This window comes from Scatophagus argus, chromosome 6 (assembly GCF_020382885.2).
Source record: "Scatophagus argus isolate fScaArg1 chromosome 6, fScaArg1.pri, whole genome shotgun sequence".
Taxonomy (NCBI): Eukaryota; Metazoa; Chordata; class Actinopteri; family Scatophagidae; genus Scatophagus; species Scatophagus argus.
The window spans coordinates 5,979,264-5,996,998 of NC_058498.1; the positions used below are offsets into that span (position 1 = coordinate 5,979,264).

The 17,735-nt window shown below is 42.7% G+C and overlaps 1 protein-coding gene across 2 annotated transcripts in view; it reads left to right on the forward strand.

Moving 5' to 3' along the window:
* Positions 1–863: 863 nt before the first annotated feature.
* The window catches only part of ror1 (receptor tyrosine kinase-like orphan receptor 1), a 114,427-nt gene continuing 97,555 nt past the window's right edge, over positions 864–17,735 (forward strand). For both annotated transcript variants that reach the window (XM_046391304.1, XM_046391305.1), the window contains exon 1: positions 864–1,366. In XM_046391304.1, the coding sequence (XP_046247260.1) occupies positions 1,261–1,366 (106 nt within the window). In that variant the 5' untranslated portion in view covers positions 864–1,260. The remainder of the gene's footprint in view (positions 1,367–17,735) is intronic.

Here is a 17,735-nt window from a genome sequence, read left to right on the forward strand (position 1 = left end):
GTTTTTACTCACACTATATAGACAAAAGTATTGGGATGGGGCTGTCTTTCAGTGCTTGGGCTCGGTCTCTTATTCCAGTGAAAGGAAACCTTAATGCGTCAGCATACCAAGACTTTTTGGACAATGCTGTGCTTCCAACTTTGTGGCAACAGTTTGTTGAAGGACCTTTTCTATTCCAGCATGACTGTGTCCCAGTGCACAAAGCAAAGCTCCATAAAGACATGGTTGGATGAGTTTGGTGTGGAAGAACTTGACTGGCCCACACAGAGTCCTGACCTCAACTCCATCCAGCACCTTTGGGATGAACTGGAACGGAGATTGTGAGTCAGGCCTTCTGGTCCAACATCAGTGTCTGACCTCACAAATGCTCTGCTGCATAAATGGTTGTTGTAGCTGCAAAGCTGTCTGTGTATTTAGAATGTGATGCCATTAAAGTCTCTGTTGATGTAATAGTCAGTTGTCCCAATACTTTTGTCTATATAGTGTATGTGCTATGCCATTTCCTTAAAATCTGTCTTTCTTGATTCAGTCCATTTTGGCCATTTTTTTGTCTTCAAATCATTTTAATATAGAATTTGTAGTAAAGTTGCATAGCTGCATATTACTTTTAAATTTAACCACAACGTATGAGATTGAGACTTAATTCTTGACCTTAAACTCAGTAAACGATAAAATAGTCTCACAATAACGTACATTTAATCGGCCTATAGCTCTGCTGAAGGTTTCAGCTTTATCACATGTACTTTTTTACAAAATGGAGCTGGCACAGCTGGAATTGTAGATTTTCATTTTTCTCAGTACTTCCCAGTCTTCAAAATGCACACTTTCAAATCAGCTAATAACATTCCTCAGACAGAACAGTCTGCCTGCCCTCTGACAGTTCCTGTAGCGGACACAGGATGGCGACACATGAATAATCAGAGCCATGTGGCTCCTGCGGGCACAAATCTTCCAGTGAAGTTTGTAGGAAGGATTGCGCTCATTTGGAAAGAGAGACACTCAGGGGGAAAGTGAGTTGGGCTCCAGCGAGGAGGGAAGGAGACAGAAACCAGGAGAACCGGAGACAACTTTCTTCCAGACTCTCACGTTTTTTTTTAAACCTGGTGCGCACTGAGGGAGAAGCGGAAGGTAGCGCACACGTTATTAAGTCACTGCGTTTTGAGTCGTTCACTTTCTTTGGGGGGGAAGTTTCTCGAAATTAAAATTTGAGTGAAACGTGGATGTGAAAAGCGGGCGAAGGTTTAACACAGAGCCAGAGGAATGTATCCAACTCGGACAGCGGCGAGTCAGCGTCTCTGGAGATGTCCAGCCTGCGCTCTCTGGATCGCCCTGCTCCTCCAAAGCGTCCTGGCCCTGAGCGCGTCTGGTGAGTCTCAGTACTTTTACCTTCCTTCGGTAATCACTCCCGTCTTTCCCCTCCTGCGTCCCTGCTGGCTTTGCTCACTCTGCGGGTCATCCTCAACACGCGTTTAATTCAACCATGCAGTCTGTCAGCCTTGACGAAAACTCTTTGATGGGACTTTTTAGCGTTTGGCTGAAGCACTCGGCACTTTAACATGACCTCATCGTCCTTCTGAAGACAATTTAAATCGTCCATCATTAGTTGGTCGCTCCTGAAATCGTATTACAGATGCTCACGAACTGTTGCTCCCTAAAGCAGACCTCTGTGCCATCATTCAGCCTCCTCCCTCAATGTAAATGATCGTTGGTTTTTAGATTATCGTCCTATTGTCATTCTGAAGCCTCTGCACTGGGAAAGACTTGACTTCATTGGCAGACAATGGGGGGGCTCTTAACTAGTCAGCTGGATGGCTATTGTGCCCCCACCCCCCACCGCCCTCAATAATTTAGGTCAGTTTAGAGATAAGACATACATAAAGCCATTTAAAAGGCAAACAGTGGTTAACCATTCAGGTCTGGCTGATGGCAGGCTGTTCCAGGCAGCAAGACGCGGATTCATGGACAGCTTTTGGAAAAACAGGCCACACTGTCCTCAAGGAAACAATACCATAGTTTGTTTTACTTGCCTTTTCCAAAACAAACACTAAAATAAAGCATCAGTTTATTTGTGCGTGCACTGTGGTTGAAAGTAAAGAGTTTCAGTTTGTTTTTGTGCTCATTCAAGGACCATAGGGACTATATTTCCACTGCCTTCCACTCAGCATGTGTGTGGTGTTAACATCTTAAAGAAAAGACGCACTGGTGGTATGCATCTGGCTTTTGGTTGACTAATATAAGTATGATTGAATTCAGTTTAAATTCAATTTGAATTGTTTATGAAGCCGCTCATGAAAAGTGTTTTAATTTTTTCTGTTCTCTGGCTTTTGAGTGTATAAGTTAGCGGCCGAAGTATAAAACAATCCTCCCCTCCCAGATGGGCGGTGATGAATTATCTCCGGAAGGTTTTTTGAAGTTTGTTTGGATTATCTCTGTCCTCCTTAAATGCTTTTGGCTGTTATTTACAATGTAGGTGTACAGCATATGCTGCATTGAGCATAAAGCTTTCTGCTCTGCTTCTCCTCTGGCCATCCCTTTGCCTCTGTATCTTTCTGCTGCTCTTTCTTGCTCTGTTGCAGGGAGGAATGTTAATCCCTGTTGCTTAACTGGATGAGTTTGCTATGACTTCTTCAAATGGAGTTTCATGATCGAATATGGAGCGGAGGGGAAGCCAGGCCCCTGCTTCTGCTGCTACTTCATATCTGGAAATAGAGAAGTGGAAATGACTGCATCTTTCAGCTGCATAGTTTAGAGAATTTAAATTTTATATGCTAACAGAGATATTAATGAAGCAAAACTGATTTGCTTTTCCTACTGCTGGAAAACAGAAGACTATGGACAAGATTCAACCGCTGTCTCAGATGATCTGCATCTGCTCTGTATGATAATGTTGATACTAACATTTTCAGCTTCACCGTAGCCTCAGTTTTTATGGGCCAAAAGACGGCACCCATTATGATTGTTTCTGTTTCCAATTTTATCCGCAAACTTGACCTGCTATTCACCTCTAATGAAGCAGTTCCAGGATATGTTTGTAGATGACAGTACGGGTAGTCTTGTCACTCCTCTGGCTCAAAGTAATGGAGATGATCAGAGAAGAACAGCAGTCGGCTGTAATCAAATGTGAAGAAGAGCGTGCAGGACCCTGTGATCAGTGGATGTAATGCGGCTGCAAAGCGCAAGCAATCGAAAAAAAGTGCAACAAGAAAGAAACTGAAAGGCGCGGCTTCTGTCTGGTTTACTGGTCAGTCTGCAAGCCTCCAGCTAGAGGTCAGAGGTCACTGGTCTGTCACTGTGGTTGAAATGCCAGCATTTCCAGGAACAATCAGGGCTTCCCCTGACCACAGCGTGTTTACATGGCAGACTTGACAAAAGCTGTATAAGCCAACAGTAAGAAACATATGTGAATGCGTGATTTATTTATCTTAAGGAGCTGTGTGTTCTCCCGTACGGCTGCTTACAGTACCTGAAACTGTGATTAGCCCGGGTGGTGAGGACAGCACAGGGGATTGTGGGCTGCAGTCTACCAGATCTGGACTCAGTTTACACTGCCCGAGTCCAGAAGAAGGCAAGACGCATTGCCACAGACCCCACCCACCCGGGCAACAAACTGTTTGTACCGCTTCCATCAGGAAAGCGGTACAGGAACATTAAAACCAGCACCAACAGACTCAGGGACAGCTTCTTCCCCAGAGCTGTTAAAGCAATAACCCCCCTACAGTGAAACACTCATACACATAGTCTGGCACTAGTGCACTTTGTTTTATCTACCTCACTCTGTATTCTGCATTTTGTACTTTGTATTTTATATTTTTATATTTTCTTCTAAGGTGTGCAATTTTTTATTTTCCTATTTATAAGTGTGTTTTGAAGCTGAGAATCTGCACAAAATTTCGTTATGCTTGCATAATGACAATAAAGACTCTTGAATCTTGAATCTTGAATCTTGATTAACTGGCTCACAAAGTGCAGTCCAAATTAAATACACTCCTCAGAAAATCTTTTAAACCTGCAACACTCTTCATTACACTCGCAGAATTCTAATGAAAGTAATCAGGTAAAAACAGGAAATTGGACAAATGGCTTTCTACTGGTCTGATTACTCTAAAACCTGAGTTTACATACACTTTTACATACAATCAGCATCCAGGGGACTAAACCAACAAGGATGGAGTCATGTAGAACAGATTATGAGATTGTATTCTACAGGCATTGCTTCACTTGAAAATCACAACTGTCCTCCTCCGGAGGTGGTTTCTATGTTGTTAATCAGTTGACCTGAAATTGAGGCTAGGGTTTTGCAGGATTGAAATCAGATTCCCGTTAAAAGCGAGGAACAATCAGATTGCAAGTAAATGCACCTTTAATTCAAACATAAGAACGATGCATCTCTTGTAAATGGTCACTGCCGTTGCTTCTTTCAGTGCCTGCCCTTTAGCTCCAAAGTAATAATCTGTGACACATTCATAAAAGTAAATTGACAGCAATGTTTTCCAACTATGTAAACTGTATAAACTTTCAGAACATGGAACATGCACCTCTGAACATAAAAGGTCCTCTGCAGGGCAGTGACTATGTGAAATGTGTTTAGAGTTGCATTTAGCCTTTTAATAACACTCAGGAAGGTTATAAATCATCTCGGGTGGAACTGCCTCGGTGCAGTTTTCAGCAGGACACACTGTTGACACGAAAGGCACTTCACCCCTGGAAAAAGTCCTCGGTACTGCAGGCTGAGTGTGTAATGCTGTGCTGCTCTTCCTGCTACTGAGATGTCCGTCTGGACTGTTATGTGTCTAATAGCTTTTTCTTAGACTCTTACGAAGTTTGCGAGAGGTGAAGGAGATGTCAAAGTGTGTAGTAGCACTTTGTTTATGCATCCCTGTAGAAACTTGTGCGGATCAGCCTCTCCCTCTAGTGATTCAGTGCTTTTCAACACTGTCGATATTGCTCTAATTTCTCTTTTGTGTGTCGTTGTATTCACTTTATATTTTATCCAGATGATCTGGGACATGTCATGGTTTGAGTGGTACATTTCTTTCAGATGAATGACTCTGCTGCGTCTACTCCCCACTCTGCGTAGTGCACGCCACGCTAACTCAGGCATCAAGTGGTGTGCATCCCTAAAAGCTTTTGGCAGACGGAGGAGAATGCAGCAGGAACTGTATGTGTGAAACAGATGTATGATCGTTTTCTGGGAGGGAGGGGTCGATTCTTGTAATTTTTTTAGAGACTTTGATTCCATTTTTAACATGTGAAATGGGAAGAAAGTCATGGATGTTAATTTAATCAGCACACAGCCATAAATCATACGCTCCGACTCTGTTTTATGTCACTGATTTAAAACATCGGGGTGTGTGTGTGTGTGTGTGTGTGTGTGTGTGTGTATAAACCACGTTGTGCACTGTGGCAATTACCTACTTCCCACTCGTTATTAAGCACATGTGTTTGTTCAGTGGTTCAGCGTGCTTCTCTTTTGCCAAAGGGCAAACTGTTGGGAGAATATTGTGTGCTAATTGTTTAATTGATGTACGGCCAGCGGGCTGTGTGCTTTAAATGATATAAAAAGTATCGAGATCTAATAACCAAAATTTAATGGTTCCTCTCTGCCTCTGAATTTTGTTGATCACTCCTTATTCTTACCTCATTGATTATAGCGGATTTCATAAGATCTGCAGTTTCCTCATGACGTGTGATGCCAGTAAATTGTAGTTGTTTTCCATTGAGTTGCTGGCTGGAATGTTCCAAAAATATGCTGTCAATGCTTGGTTGACGGAGGAATTTGGTCAGGAGAGATTTAGGTTTCCCAAGTCGGCCAAAAGGCTTTCTGTGAATGGTAAGAAGTGCAATTTTTCTGCATTTGCATAATATTGGTGGAAAAATGCTCTTATTTCCACAAACTCTTTGAAATGTGCTTATTTCTTAGCGGTCAGAGTCCCTCAGAGAGGCAGCATTTAATCAAAGGCTGAGTGCAGCTCACTCAGATCCTCGTCTGAGACGTTTGATAAAGTTTCTGCCACTGCAGACTGTAGCCAAGCGTGAAAACCTTTTTCCTGCAATTTACTGTCTGCACAGGAGGTCAGACTGTTTGAGAAGGAAAAACCTCTGCAGGTTTCAGGGGGGAAATGCAGTGCTGGATTGACAAAAGGGTCGAATAAACACAATTTTATCTTTTAGTGCTGCGCTTGAGACGCCAGTGTATAAATGTGACATGATTTTAACAGAGGTAGGGGAAATAAGCTGCAGAAAGGATTTTATTATTATTGGTATTATTTTTGTCACAAGTCTATGGTACATTAATAGACAAAACTGAAGTTTGCCCCTTTCCGTCAACTGACCTGTTCTGTATGTCTGACTACAAATTAAATCGCTTTCTATACCTTCTATTCAGTACTTTCTGTGTTGATGTCTTTCAACTGCTGTCTGGAAGACAAATTACGCCTGCCACATAAAAAATGTTCTCTGCTCTACTTTATACACACACAATACAATGAGTCCTTTGCTGCAGTTGTAAGGCAAGCTGTAAGTGCGAGAGTGTGCTGATGACAAAGTGACACTTTAATGAGTCTAATGGAATAAGCCACACATACTGCATATCAATTTCCCATATGGACTTGGCACGGTTTAATGTTGAGGACTGCAGGGAATAGCACTGGCTTACAGAGCTCAAAATTTTATTGAGACCACTTCACTTCTTCATCGCGGTTTTATCAAATTACTGCTTTGCTAGCATCCTCCATGGCTCGCTTTTTCCCTGGATTAATATGTAGAGCTCACGCTAAATTTCATTGAACAGGGAACAGGATGAAACATGGCTTTTCAAATTCCCTCGTATGTGTCAGAATAAATCTTTTTAAACCTTGTTTGCATTGCGTTAAGGACTTCAGAAACCCCCATGGAAAGCAGAGGGGCAGATCTCCGTCCACTGACAATTAGGTCTTTGTACAACACCAAATACTCTGAACTTTATGGGCTTCGTTGCCAAAAGTATTGGTATTTACTTTTCCAGAAAAAAATATGTGTAGCTAATCAGTTATGGGAGACTTTTTTCGTTTTAGCAGCTTTAGCAGCTAAATTGTTGTTCAGCTTCTTTAGATTTACCTTTTTATAAAATGTTTGCAGCGTGATCTTCTTTTTCACAACATTTCAAAGTCGGTATTCGGCCTAAGTGAAGTTAAGTGCGATTGTCACACACACTGAACAAAATCATGGCTTGTTTTATTGTGTCATTTAAGTGACTGAAAGGAGGGCATACAACTGTGACCCTGCTTTCACAGTCTGAGCAGCTTGAATGCCAGTGAAAGGTCAAAAACATTATAGCGGAAAGTACTGTAGAAAAACTGTGCATATTCGTCCCTCAGAGGATGTACTCACTGGTACACACAGACCTACTTTCCGCCTACTAGAGGATCAGAGAATAGTCAACCCCTCCGTCACCCCACCACCATCAGCATGACATCAAAACTCCTTGGCTCTCGCCTTATCTGGCTGGCATGAGACAAATGCTGGCACTCCCTGTTTGTCAATCTTTTGCCCGCTCTCTGACTTTCTTGGCTGTACTCTTGTCTCACACACACACACACATGCACACACACTCTCACTCTGTCGCCTTCCCTCTCTAACTCTGTCTGTGCAGCTCATTTCGGCCGTCGAGTGGCTCCTCTGCTTGGCCCTTCTTGCCTGGCTGAGTGACATGCTGTTCTTGGCTTTGCTGTGTGTGTTTACTCAACAATAACTGAGAGCTGGGTGGCTCCACACCAGCTCCTGCTCTCTTCAGAGACACAATCACAGTGACTCATAGCAGACATTTGGTGACGGCTTGTCAGTTTTCTAACATCTTTGATTAGCGCAGGAGGCGTCTTTTGATGCAGAAACTCTTTGTACTTTTTGTTAACTCATTACAGTTATGTGTTGATTACAAGAGGGCTGTTCAGTCAAAATTCATCTCTCTCTGCATAATTCTCGATCATGTCTATGTGGCTCCACGTCTGCTCCTTTACCCACGTGATACTGTGGTTAAGATGTGAAACCATTGGACCATCATCTCCGCCGAGACGTTTGTATAAACTTATCACTCTGCAGTTATTAATAGAACGTCATCACATGGACTTTTTTCCTGTAAAATGATTCTTGGCAGCTTCATCATTCAGATCTGTCTTTTCATTTCATTTCTGTCACACACACACACACACACACACAGATGTAAATAGCATACTTTTCTTGTAGTACTGTGTAATGTGGAAAGTGCTTGCAGCACAAACTTCACTCTGCTTGTGGAATTAATAAACCAGAGATGTTTGGATGGAAGGAAATTTAATTTTACGGGGCATCTAATGATTTCTGTTGACTTTGAATTAACAGAATCTTTTTGTCAGGTCTCAGGGATGATTCAGGAAGTTGTTATGTTTATGTGACATACAGAGAGAAATGTGTTTGGCTCTGTTTTGTCTTTTTTTGCTTTGTAATTACAGTAGCTATAGAAAAAATAATCCTGTTGTAGCCTGAAGTGGAGGAATTCTGTCTTTTGAAGATTAATTGCTGCAAATGGATTTTAGTTCAAAGCTGCTGGTTGAGTTTTCGACTTTGGCCACCAGATGCGTTTGGGGGATGCATTTCGGCTCCCCTGAAAAAGTTTGGCAGGTTTGTGTTGTATCCGTTTTGACTGTGGGTTTTTATTTTATAGTATGGGCTTCATAGTAAGAAACTGCCCTCAACTGAAATGTAAGCATATTTTGCCTGCTTTAAGTGGTGCTCGAATGAAAAGAAGTAAACATAATTTTATTAAATTAGAGTATGACCGTCTATCAAGTCTTCTAGATCAGGAGAGAATAAATGTGAAATAATTTAAATTAAATTCAAACCAACAACAGCAACAATCATACTGCTTATTTGGAAAATTGTCTTTTTAAATGCCAAAAATGAAAGGAAAATTTTGGGGGATGTAACTGGCTTGGTATAAAGTTCATCCTAAAGAGTGTGTTGGACATGGCCTTAGCGTGTTTGTTTAACCGGAGGCTTTGCCACATTGTCCTCTAAGCAAGCCCCCTATTAACCAGCAGCTTGTGTTTACCCAGCCACTTCATTCACACACAAAAGACTTGAGAGGGGCTGCCTTGAACTGGTGGCTCAGTCCTGTTGTCCCGGGGATCTCAAACATGCACGCCGGGCAGACGAGTGCTGCATTTCATCCTAATGACAGAATTACTTGGCAACTAAAATTAGAAGCAACTTTGCTCTAATTTTCCAGTGTGATTGCTGAAAGGGATTCACATTGACATGTCCCAGCTTTGCTTTAAATTGTGACGATAATGTTCAGGGACCAAAACTGTGATGGGAACCAGAAACCATAAATCAAACAGTGACTTAGCATGAATATAAAAGCACAAAAGGCCATAAGAAATTTGACTTAAATGGAAATTCCCTTTCTATCCATTCTAATCCTGTATTGACCACAATGACCGAGGAATCTGGAGTTAAAGGGCTCACTGGCTGTAATTCTGAAGTACCATGAGTTAAATGCCCATCTAGCTAACCACTGTTGGCTAGCCATCTGCCTAATTCAGCATCAACCGGGAAATCATTGCCCCTGTGTGGAATTAGAAGCGGTCAACGATTGTCTCATCAATCAGACTTAGTGATAGAACATAAGGAACAATGGTCAGGCCACTGTCTTAGTGAAAGTCGTATCCTTTTTCCATTTGTATTTCTCAGAAGTCTAGCTTCAAATTTAAAACAAATCAGCCCCTTTTCTTTTGGTCCAGAAACTAAAGCTGGGACTATGAGAATCTTCAGATTATGGTGTGCTCAACACCCAAGGTTTTGGCAAACCCTCAAAGCTTTCTTCACAGTGTTGGGGAAAAGCTGCTACCATATCCACACAGTTGTTGGGAGCCTCTTAAATCCATTTTGCTTTGATGGCCCTGCCATACGGCAGCTTCTTTCAAGGCAAGGTTACTGGCTTTTGTGTAGCCCAACTCTCCAGATTGTGGGTCTGTTTTTCACAGAAACAAGTAAGTGAAAAGAATAGCAGGATGGAAGGACACAGTCTGTCGTTTCAGGCTACTGACGATCCAGATGCGTTAACCAGAGGCTTGTGTTTGATGTCTGAGCGGCTGTGAGGTTTTGTGGTGAAATCTGCAGGAATGGTAATGGAAGGGTACGGAATAGTCATAGGACAAGAATCTGTCTTGGTGTGACTGTGACAAAATTTATGCTATCTTCTTCATCACTTTCTTCCTCTCATTCATTAAAAAGTTTAGCTCATGCAGGGGAACTCTGTATTTAACCCCACGCGGGCGGGAAGGAATCTCGTCAACTGGGACGCTCCCAACCAGGAACTCATACATTTATCCTGTGGGATGCAGAATGCTGCTCTCTCCCTCTCTGAGGCCAATAAAAAAAACATAAGGAGTGTTGAGGGGAAAATTGAGTTTACCCATCTAAAGCAGCAACCCCCCTCCCCCCAAATTTTTTTCATATTTCCACTTTGAACAGTGATTTAATTTCCCAGTAGATGTTTATGAAAGCTGACATTGACTTGGAACCGACCTGCGTTTAAGTTTACTTAATAGTGCGGTTGTGTCCTGCATGCCAACAGTCCTCTCACACCTCACTCTTGTTTTCCTGTCTCTCTATATATCTGTCTCTGTCTTTCCCTGACTCCCTCCCTGCTCCCCCATTTCTCCCAGCAAGCATTGATTTCAGCAGGGCAGGAAATGAAACTGCATTGCCCTGCAACTCTCAGCAGGAGAGGGAGACCTGGGGAGGGTAAGAGGAAGAGGTTCATCGAGTAAAAGAAGTCCATTACCATTTTTTTCAGAAGGGGATGAAAAGATTGATAGTCTGAGTATGTGGGTGAGGACTGGGATGGGCCTGGCTCAGCGAAGAGAAAGCTGAGAGGGCTAAGAACGATACTGAGACGAGAAAATATTTTCATAGAGGCTTTTTGACTGACCGCAGGCTTAAATTAACTCTCAGCAAGGCTTATTAATCGAAAGGTTCGTTAAAAAACACTAGACAGAAAACTGCAACTGAGCGGGAGTAAAGAAACTGGGATGGGGCTCTCACTGGGATTGGTAGCCCCACTATCTTTGGCAAGGCCTGACCTTCATCCCTCTATCAGAAGTCAATGATCTTCTCCTCAGTGGGGCCTATATAAGAGGCTTAGGCCCGCGTGATCCCACTGCCTGTTTGCTTAACCTCTGCATGGCCACCTCAGCAGTGCTAAGCTTTACCCACAAGAGCTCATTACCTCTCAGCCCTCCGTCTCTCTCACTATTTCATCCAGACGTTATAGCAACTGGAACATTGGGTTTAAGAGCCTCTGATTATGTACACTTTTAAGCCCATCATGCTAAAATATGATTCGTACTCATGTCGTGAGTTAAACCCATATCATGTCGACACTTGTGCTCGCAAAATGGCCACGTTTTTGGGATTAAATTTGGAAATGTTGAGCAATGCATGTAGAACAGAAGAAAACATATTTCCAGCATTTCACTGTCCCACAGAAATCTTTAATGGAACATAAAACCTGTCATGTCATTACAGCCACAATTGGACTGAAAGAGAGATGGCGCAGCATCTTTCCAGACGTTTAGTCACAGTTCCACCGCACTTGGATAGAATATTTATCGATATTTTCATTAAGATGAACAACTGTTTATACTGTTGCATACATTGTGTAATGATGTTTTGCAGCAAAGCTGGGGCCCCATTTCTGTACATGCATGCAGTCTGAAGGGTCCTGTTGCATTGAAAATGGGGTGGGGGGGGGGTCCACGCTATGGACATCGTGGTTTATTATTCCCGACATGCTCTGTTGAAGCGCTGATTCGAAATGGTCCGATGCTGATAATTCAGAGCGAGACAGATCGCTGCAGCTGTGATTCATGACCGTTTGAGTGGGAGTTCAAACCGAAGTGGTTGGTCCAAAGTTTCCCCGGCTGGTACTGCTCAACAGTTTGGACAACTGTCAGCTCACGGCAGGGTAGTGGTAGAGTTTGGCTAGGCGAGAGTTTGTCTGAGCCTTCCTTTTTTATGCTTTGTTCTACTTTTCCTCCCACTCTGCCTTTGTCTATAGCCCTCTCCTCCTCTTTCTTCTTATCCACAGAAACTTTTTCCAAAGCAAAGTAATGCAGTTTGTTATGAAAAGTGTCTGTATTCCAGTTATACCCTAGATCATGTTCTGTTCTGGTTCTTTGTTATTGTGAGTTTTCCATGCGTCCGTGGCCAAACAGCAGCAGTGACCCATTGTCCCCCATTGCCCTTTGCACCCCAGGCTTTGTTAGGCCATTTACTCTTTAATTTAAATTTGATTGAACTCCAGCCAGCTGGCTAGCTTAACCCCTACTCATGATGGCCCTGAGAAGGAGTGGACATTGTCCTTTGTCTTGATATTTGTTGATGTGTGTACATGTGGATGGTTTTTGCTCCCTAAAATGAACAAATTCCGGGCAAAGATCTGATTTTCATAATTGCTAGAACAACTCACACTCTTTCATTCGCTCGCTGTCATGTAAACAGTGTTCTGCACAAAATTTCGTTATGCTTGCATAATGACAATAAAGACTCTTGATTCTGTTTAGGGTCAAGTGCTTCCTCTCAGATCAAACAAGGTGACTGAAAGAGGCGTAATGTAACATCCTAGTGTGTGTTTATATTTTTGGATGCCCAAGGCTAGTTTTGTTTTAAGAAAAAAATGTGCACAATCCATTAGACAATGACTAAAAACACGGAAATGTGCCTGTGAATCCTGGTGTAAGTTTGGTGATATTAGTAGATTCTGTGCTTCAGAGCCTGCTTTAGCAGTGCATGGAAATAAAACTTGGGACACCAAACAAGGATTCTGTTCACAATACAAATCCAGTCTCTGATCACATCTACAAATTGCCTTTTAAGGATTTCATTATTTGTCTTTCTGTTTTGTTTTTTTTTTGGACTGACAGTTGTTGATGTTTAAACCAAGATTACATGAAAATGTTTCCTGAGATAAACAGTGATGTGTGTTTAAACACACAGTGGGAGAAAAACGCTACGATACTCTTAGGTCGCATTTTTAGAAACTGGTCCAGTCTTAGTTGTAAACCGGTGAAGTTATATAAGAGGAGGACAATTTTCTTTCCCACTGCCCTCCATGTGTAATTGGCACTAACAACCTATTGCTAATGAGTGTACTGTAAGCTTGTTAAATGTGCTTAGGAAGTCACAGGAGCACTTTGCTTCTTGCTGAATGAGTTACATCACTCAGCGGTTTACACAAGGTGCTTCCAGAAATGTGTAGTGAAGCCTGCTTACATTTAACGTGACAATCATGCATTTTGATTATTTATTTATTTATATTTTTTTTATGTGGGCTTCCCTGACGCGACTGTCATAAAACTTAAAGAAAAACAGTAGTTAACATATGCCCAGACAATAGCAGAGAGGAGTTTTACTGCTGGTTACATGGCAGATCGCAGCCTACGCATTTGCCCTGAGTCTGTGCTGACACGACAGTGCAGCCAGAATGTGATTGGTGGCGTGCATTTGCAAATGTGCACGCCCCATGTCCCAGTGTTGGTGGTCTTGGAAAGCCACCAAGATCACCCGGCTGCTCTGTAATGTGAAAGCAATTAGCAGCCAGCGGTTTAACACAGTGCCGATACATGTGGAATAACAAAGGGGAATGTAGGTCGAGCGGGGAGCCATAGGTACACGTTGTGGCCATCACATTTCTTTGGACCATGTGTAGTTATTTCAAACATTAGAGCAGTTCTTGTATATGTTTGTAGTTATGTGAAGCTAATCTAGCTCCTTCTAATCACTCTTTTGTATACAGCAACGTGACTTTGTGTCTTATTGGCTCATAGCAATCAAACATAAATAGATCAAAGCAGATCACGCATCAAAATACGAATTATAAATCTAGCAACTTTTAGGGAAAAGTTCAGATTCTTAGGTGGGTTCATAGTAAAATTCCTGATGCAAATAGCTTTGTGGTGAGTTTAAACCCAGATTTACTGAGCCTCCCTGCTGACCTCTTTGATGTCTTCACCCGCAGTTTATCTTATCTGACATTCATTTTAATGAGACGGACATTCCCTCTGATAGGAATCTTCCTCTGACTTATGCTGGAATACAGTAAATCTGTGCCACACACATATTCACACTGGGTTAGATTGAGTTCCCGCTCTGTGTGAGGCTTTGGTTGTGTGTGTGTGTGTGTGTTTACAGTGTGTGAGCAGGGTGCGTGCCCTCTGTCACATCTGGCAGCTTGCAGTTTTTTTCATGAACTGCTAAATGAGGGGAAAATACTCCCAGCTGCCCTCAGGAAAACTCACCTGGTGCAGAGCCTTCTGACTCCCTCCACCCGCACTTTCTGTTGCTCAAATTCTCCCTCTTTCACATTGTCCTCCACAAAACATGCAGAAATACACGCACACACACTCACACAAACACTCTTGTCTTCCAGTAGCCTGCTGTGTTTGCATTTTTCCCCATCTCTCTTTCATTCTCTGTCGGAGCATGCTTGCTTTTGGTAGCTAAGGGTTTATCCACATGTGGCCAGGCCTGAAACATGAACATACTCTCAAGTAAGATATTCAACGTCCTTGCATAACCTCAGAAATCAGATTAAGACAAAGACATGAAGGACAGTTTGGCAGGGTAACATGCATAGCGGGAGCAACCGCAGCCTATTCGCATGGTAAAGTCATTTTCACCTCAGCCGCTGTGGGAAGAGGAGGCCAGGAGAAACATCCACCCCTCCTACCACCTCCCTCACCTCAAACCCCCAGCCAGCATATTTCGGCTATCTGAAGGGAGCAGGGCTGGGAGGTATCAGCCCTGAGAGCTGAAAAGCAGCTTTTGTCTCAAGTGACCCTTAAAGACCTCTGTCTGCCTGCTCTATCAGCAAATCATAAACCATACGGCACAACTGGAAACACAGGAGTTCACGACGAGAGAAAGAAAGACGAGGGGGAGAAAAGGGAGGGAAAAACCAACAAGATGAAAGGAACGAAATGCAAAGTAAACAAAGCAAAATCATTGCCAGCTATAGATCAAACATTACCACTCATATAAATCTGCGCACTTTGTAGATTAACGATGACCTTGACTGATGAGACAGGTGGTCAGCACAGAGGGCGAGGCAGAATAAGACAAAGTTGTTTTAATTCCTGCCTCATTTCAATCTTAGTTCTTTTAAGATCATGTGAATGAAGTATGCTTGCACATTATATACTGAGGGTAAGATGCAGAAGTGTTTCTGGTTTTATTTTCACAAAAAAAGAGCCACGATATGTTATCAGTTTTCTGTTTTCAGCATGGACTGTACCATTTATCACCAACATCCAGAAATGGGAGTCTCCATCAGCGGCTATCTACACCCTTCAGTCTGTCTTCCTGTGCACTAAAAACAGTTCTCACTGGTAGCCACAGCCTCCCTCTCTCGTCTCCTCAGCTCCCTTTGTTCATTCAACACCTTTTTTTTTTTTTCAAATTTCCTTTCTCATCCTCTCCTACTCTTTCTTGCCCTGACAGGAAGAAAGCGACCTTGGCAAGGGAGTAATTTTAGGCACCGTGACCATCGAAGCAGGACTCACAGCTGAAACTTTGTAGGCTTCCCTTCTTGCATCCTTAACCTGTCATTTCAGGATTTCCAGGTTTCACACCAGTTGGGCACTGAATAAACAAGGAAACAGTGTTGCACCTGACACCCTGCAGTTACTGTCACAAGGAGAGTCAGATGTGTGCACCAATACTTTACTTGCAGAATGTTTAAAACTCATGTAATGGTGCTTTTGATACAGTGAGCAGCGCATTATTTTTTATCCAAGATGACACTTTATGTTTATGTGATATGACAGTAGTATCCTGAAAATGATATTACTGAAGATCTGAAGTACAGTCTGCTCTTGAATGAACAGGCTTGAACAGGCCGTGTCAAAGCCACACATCTGCTGTAGTCTTCTGCTCCAAATGATTGTGTTTTGCCCTTGCACCACTTTGGAGGAATTTAATTTGAATCATCTACAAGTGGCACAGATCATCAGAGTGGTCTAGTGGTGTACTGTAGTGAGTAGGAAAGCCCCCGTCTAACCACAGGGCCTGAGTTCAAGAGCCCGTGTTGGTGAACACCCACGCTCCTTCACATGTCTCTAAACTAGACAATGAGTGTGTACCGGCCCTTGGAGAGCTCTTCATTAGTCTACCCTGCACTCTGACATCCCTGTAGAGTTGGGGAAATGAAAAGAAAATGTGAAAAATGCAACTATGGAGAAGAAATCATGTGACTATTTTGGGATAACTCCTCACTTAAGTGTAAAATTCAGTTACAGGACAAACTACTTGTCCTCTTTCCGTTTTGCACAAAACGCAGAGGCATAGCTTTCGGGTGGGTGGGGGGTGGAGGATTCAGAGGGCACGCCCTCCTCCATATTTAGATGATGTACAATTGACGCCCCTGCCCTGTAAAAACATATAAGTAGCAGATGATTTTGATTTTGACAGACCGCTTGACATTGGCTGTAATTTATTATTGATACATTCTCTAAATGTACTCACGTTTAAACATAGCTTTGACCCAAGGTTCACCTCTTTTGGTAAATACTGTGGAATTCAGTTAACTTGTTAATTCAGTCAGGCTTACAAATACTGAGGCTTTGCAGGAGAGTGAACTGGGACTATTATAGGAGTCAAAAGGCCAAGAAACAGAGACAACGATTGTGTCATTTATAAAAAGCTGCCAATCACTAATTGTTGCCTGCGTTACTCTGTTCTGTCTATCTGTGTATAATGGGCTCTCAGGCAACTGTGTTTAACTTCGGTTGAACTGGCTGATTTGCTGTGTTTGACCTGACTTGGCATCTGTGTTCCAAGCAGTTATCTTTATTATTATTGTTATTTACAGGTCCCCAGGTCCCACTATATCTTGTCTACATGCCTGCTATTTTGTCTGTATGTTTGGCTGTCTGCTGTTTTTAAAGGGAAAGAAGTGAGAGATTCACAGAACATTAGAAGCTGCTGGACCACCTTTCAGGCATTGATGCGTTTATGGAGGGAAAGCATGAGTGACTGTCTCTCATTCAAACTCAGTGCTGAATAAAAGACCTTTGGGAGAGCTACTGTATAACACGCCATTGAGGGCCGGTGACCCCTTTAGCTCACCATGTTTTTGTATATATATGTTTGAAAAGGCTCATGTGCAGCACGTCCCCTAGCTGAAATATGACCAGAAACACAGGGATAAGACTCGCAGGCCAGCCCTATCGATGCAAGGCTAATGGTGGAGTTTCCAGCTCTATCTTTAGTTACCATCCATGAATGGAAAGAAAAGTGGAGAGGCCAGCAGAGGGTGAATGGAAAAGGGGCAGCAGCCAGACAAAGGGAAAGAGGGGGAGAGATGGTTATAGGTAATCATTTAGATATCTTATTGTAACAGCTTATTGCGTCGATGTGCTGCTGGTGACTGCAGATGAGGGAGTAAGGGTCCGTGAGAGGTAGTTAGTAGAAGAGGTGAAAAGAATGAGTGAATGAAGGTGGGTGAATGTGCAAACAAGAGAGTGAAAAGAGAGTGGAGAGCAAGTGGGGAGGAGAGGGGCAAATCTTTTATGAGGCATGGAGAACGGGGTGAAAAGAGGAGAGAGGGGGAGTTGATGCCTGCGGTGGGTCTGAATAGCGGGACCCCATGTCCTCTTTAATGTCAAATGAATAACTCCTGACCTAACACAGGCTTTTAATTGGTATAACCACCAGTTGGA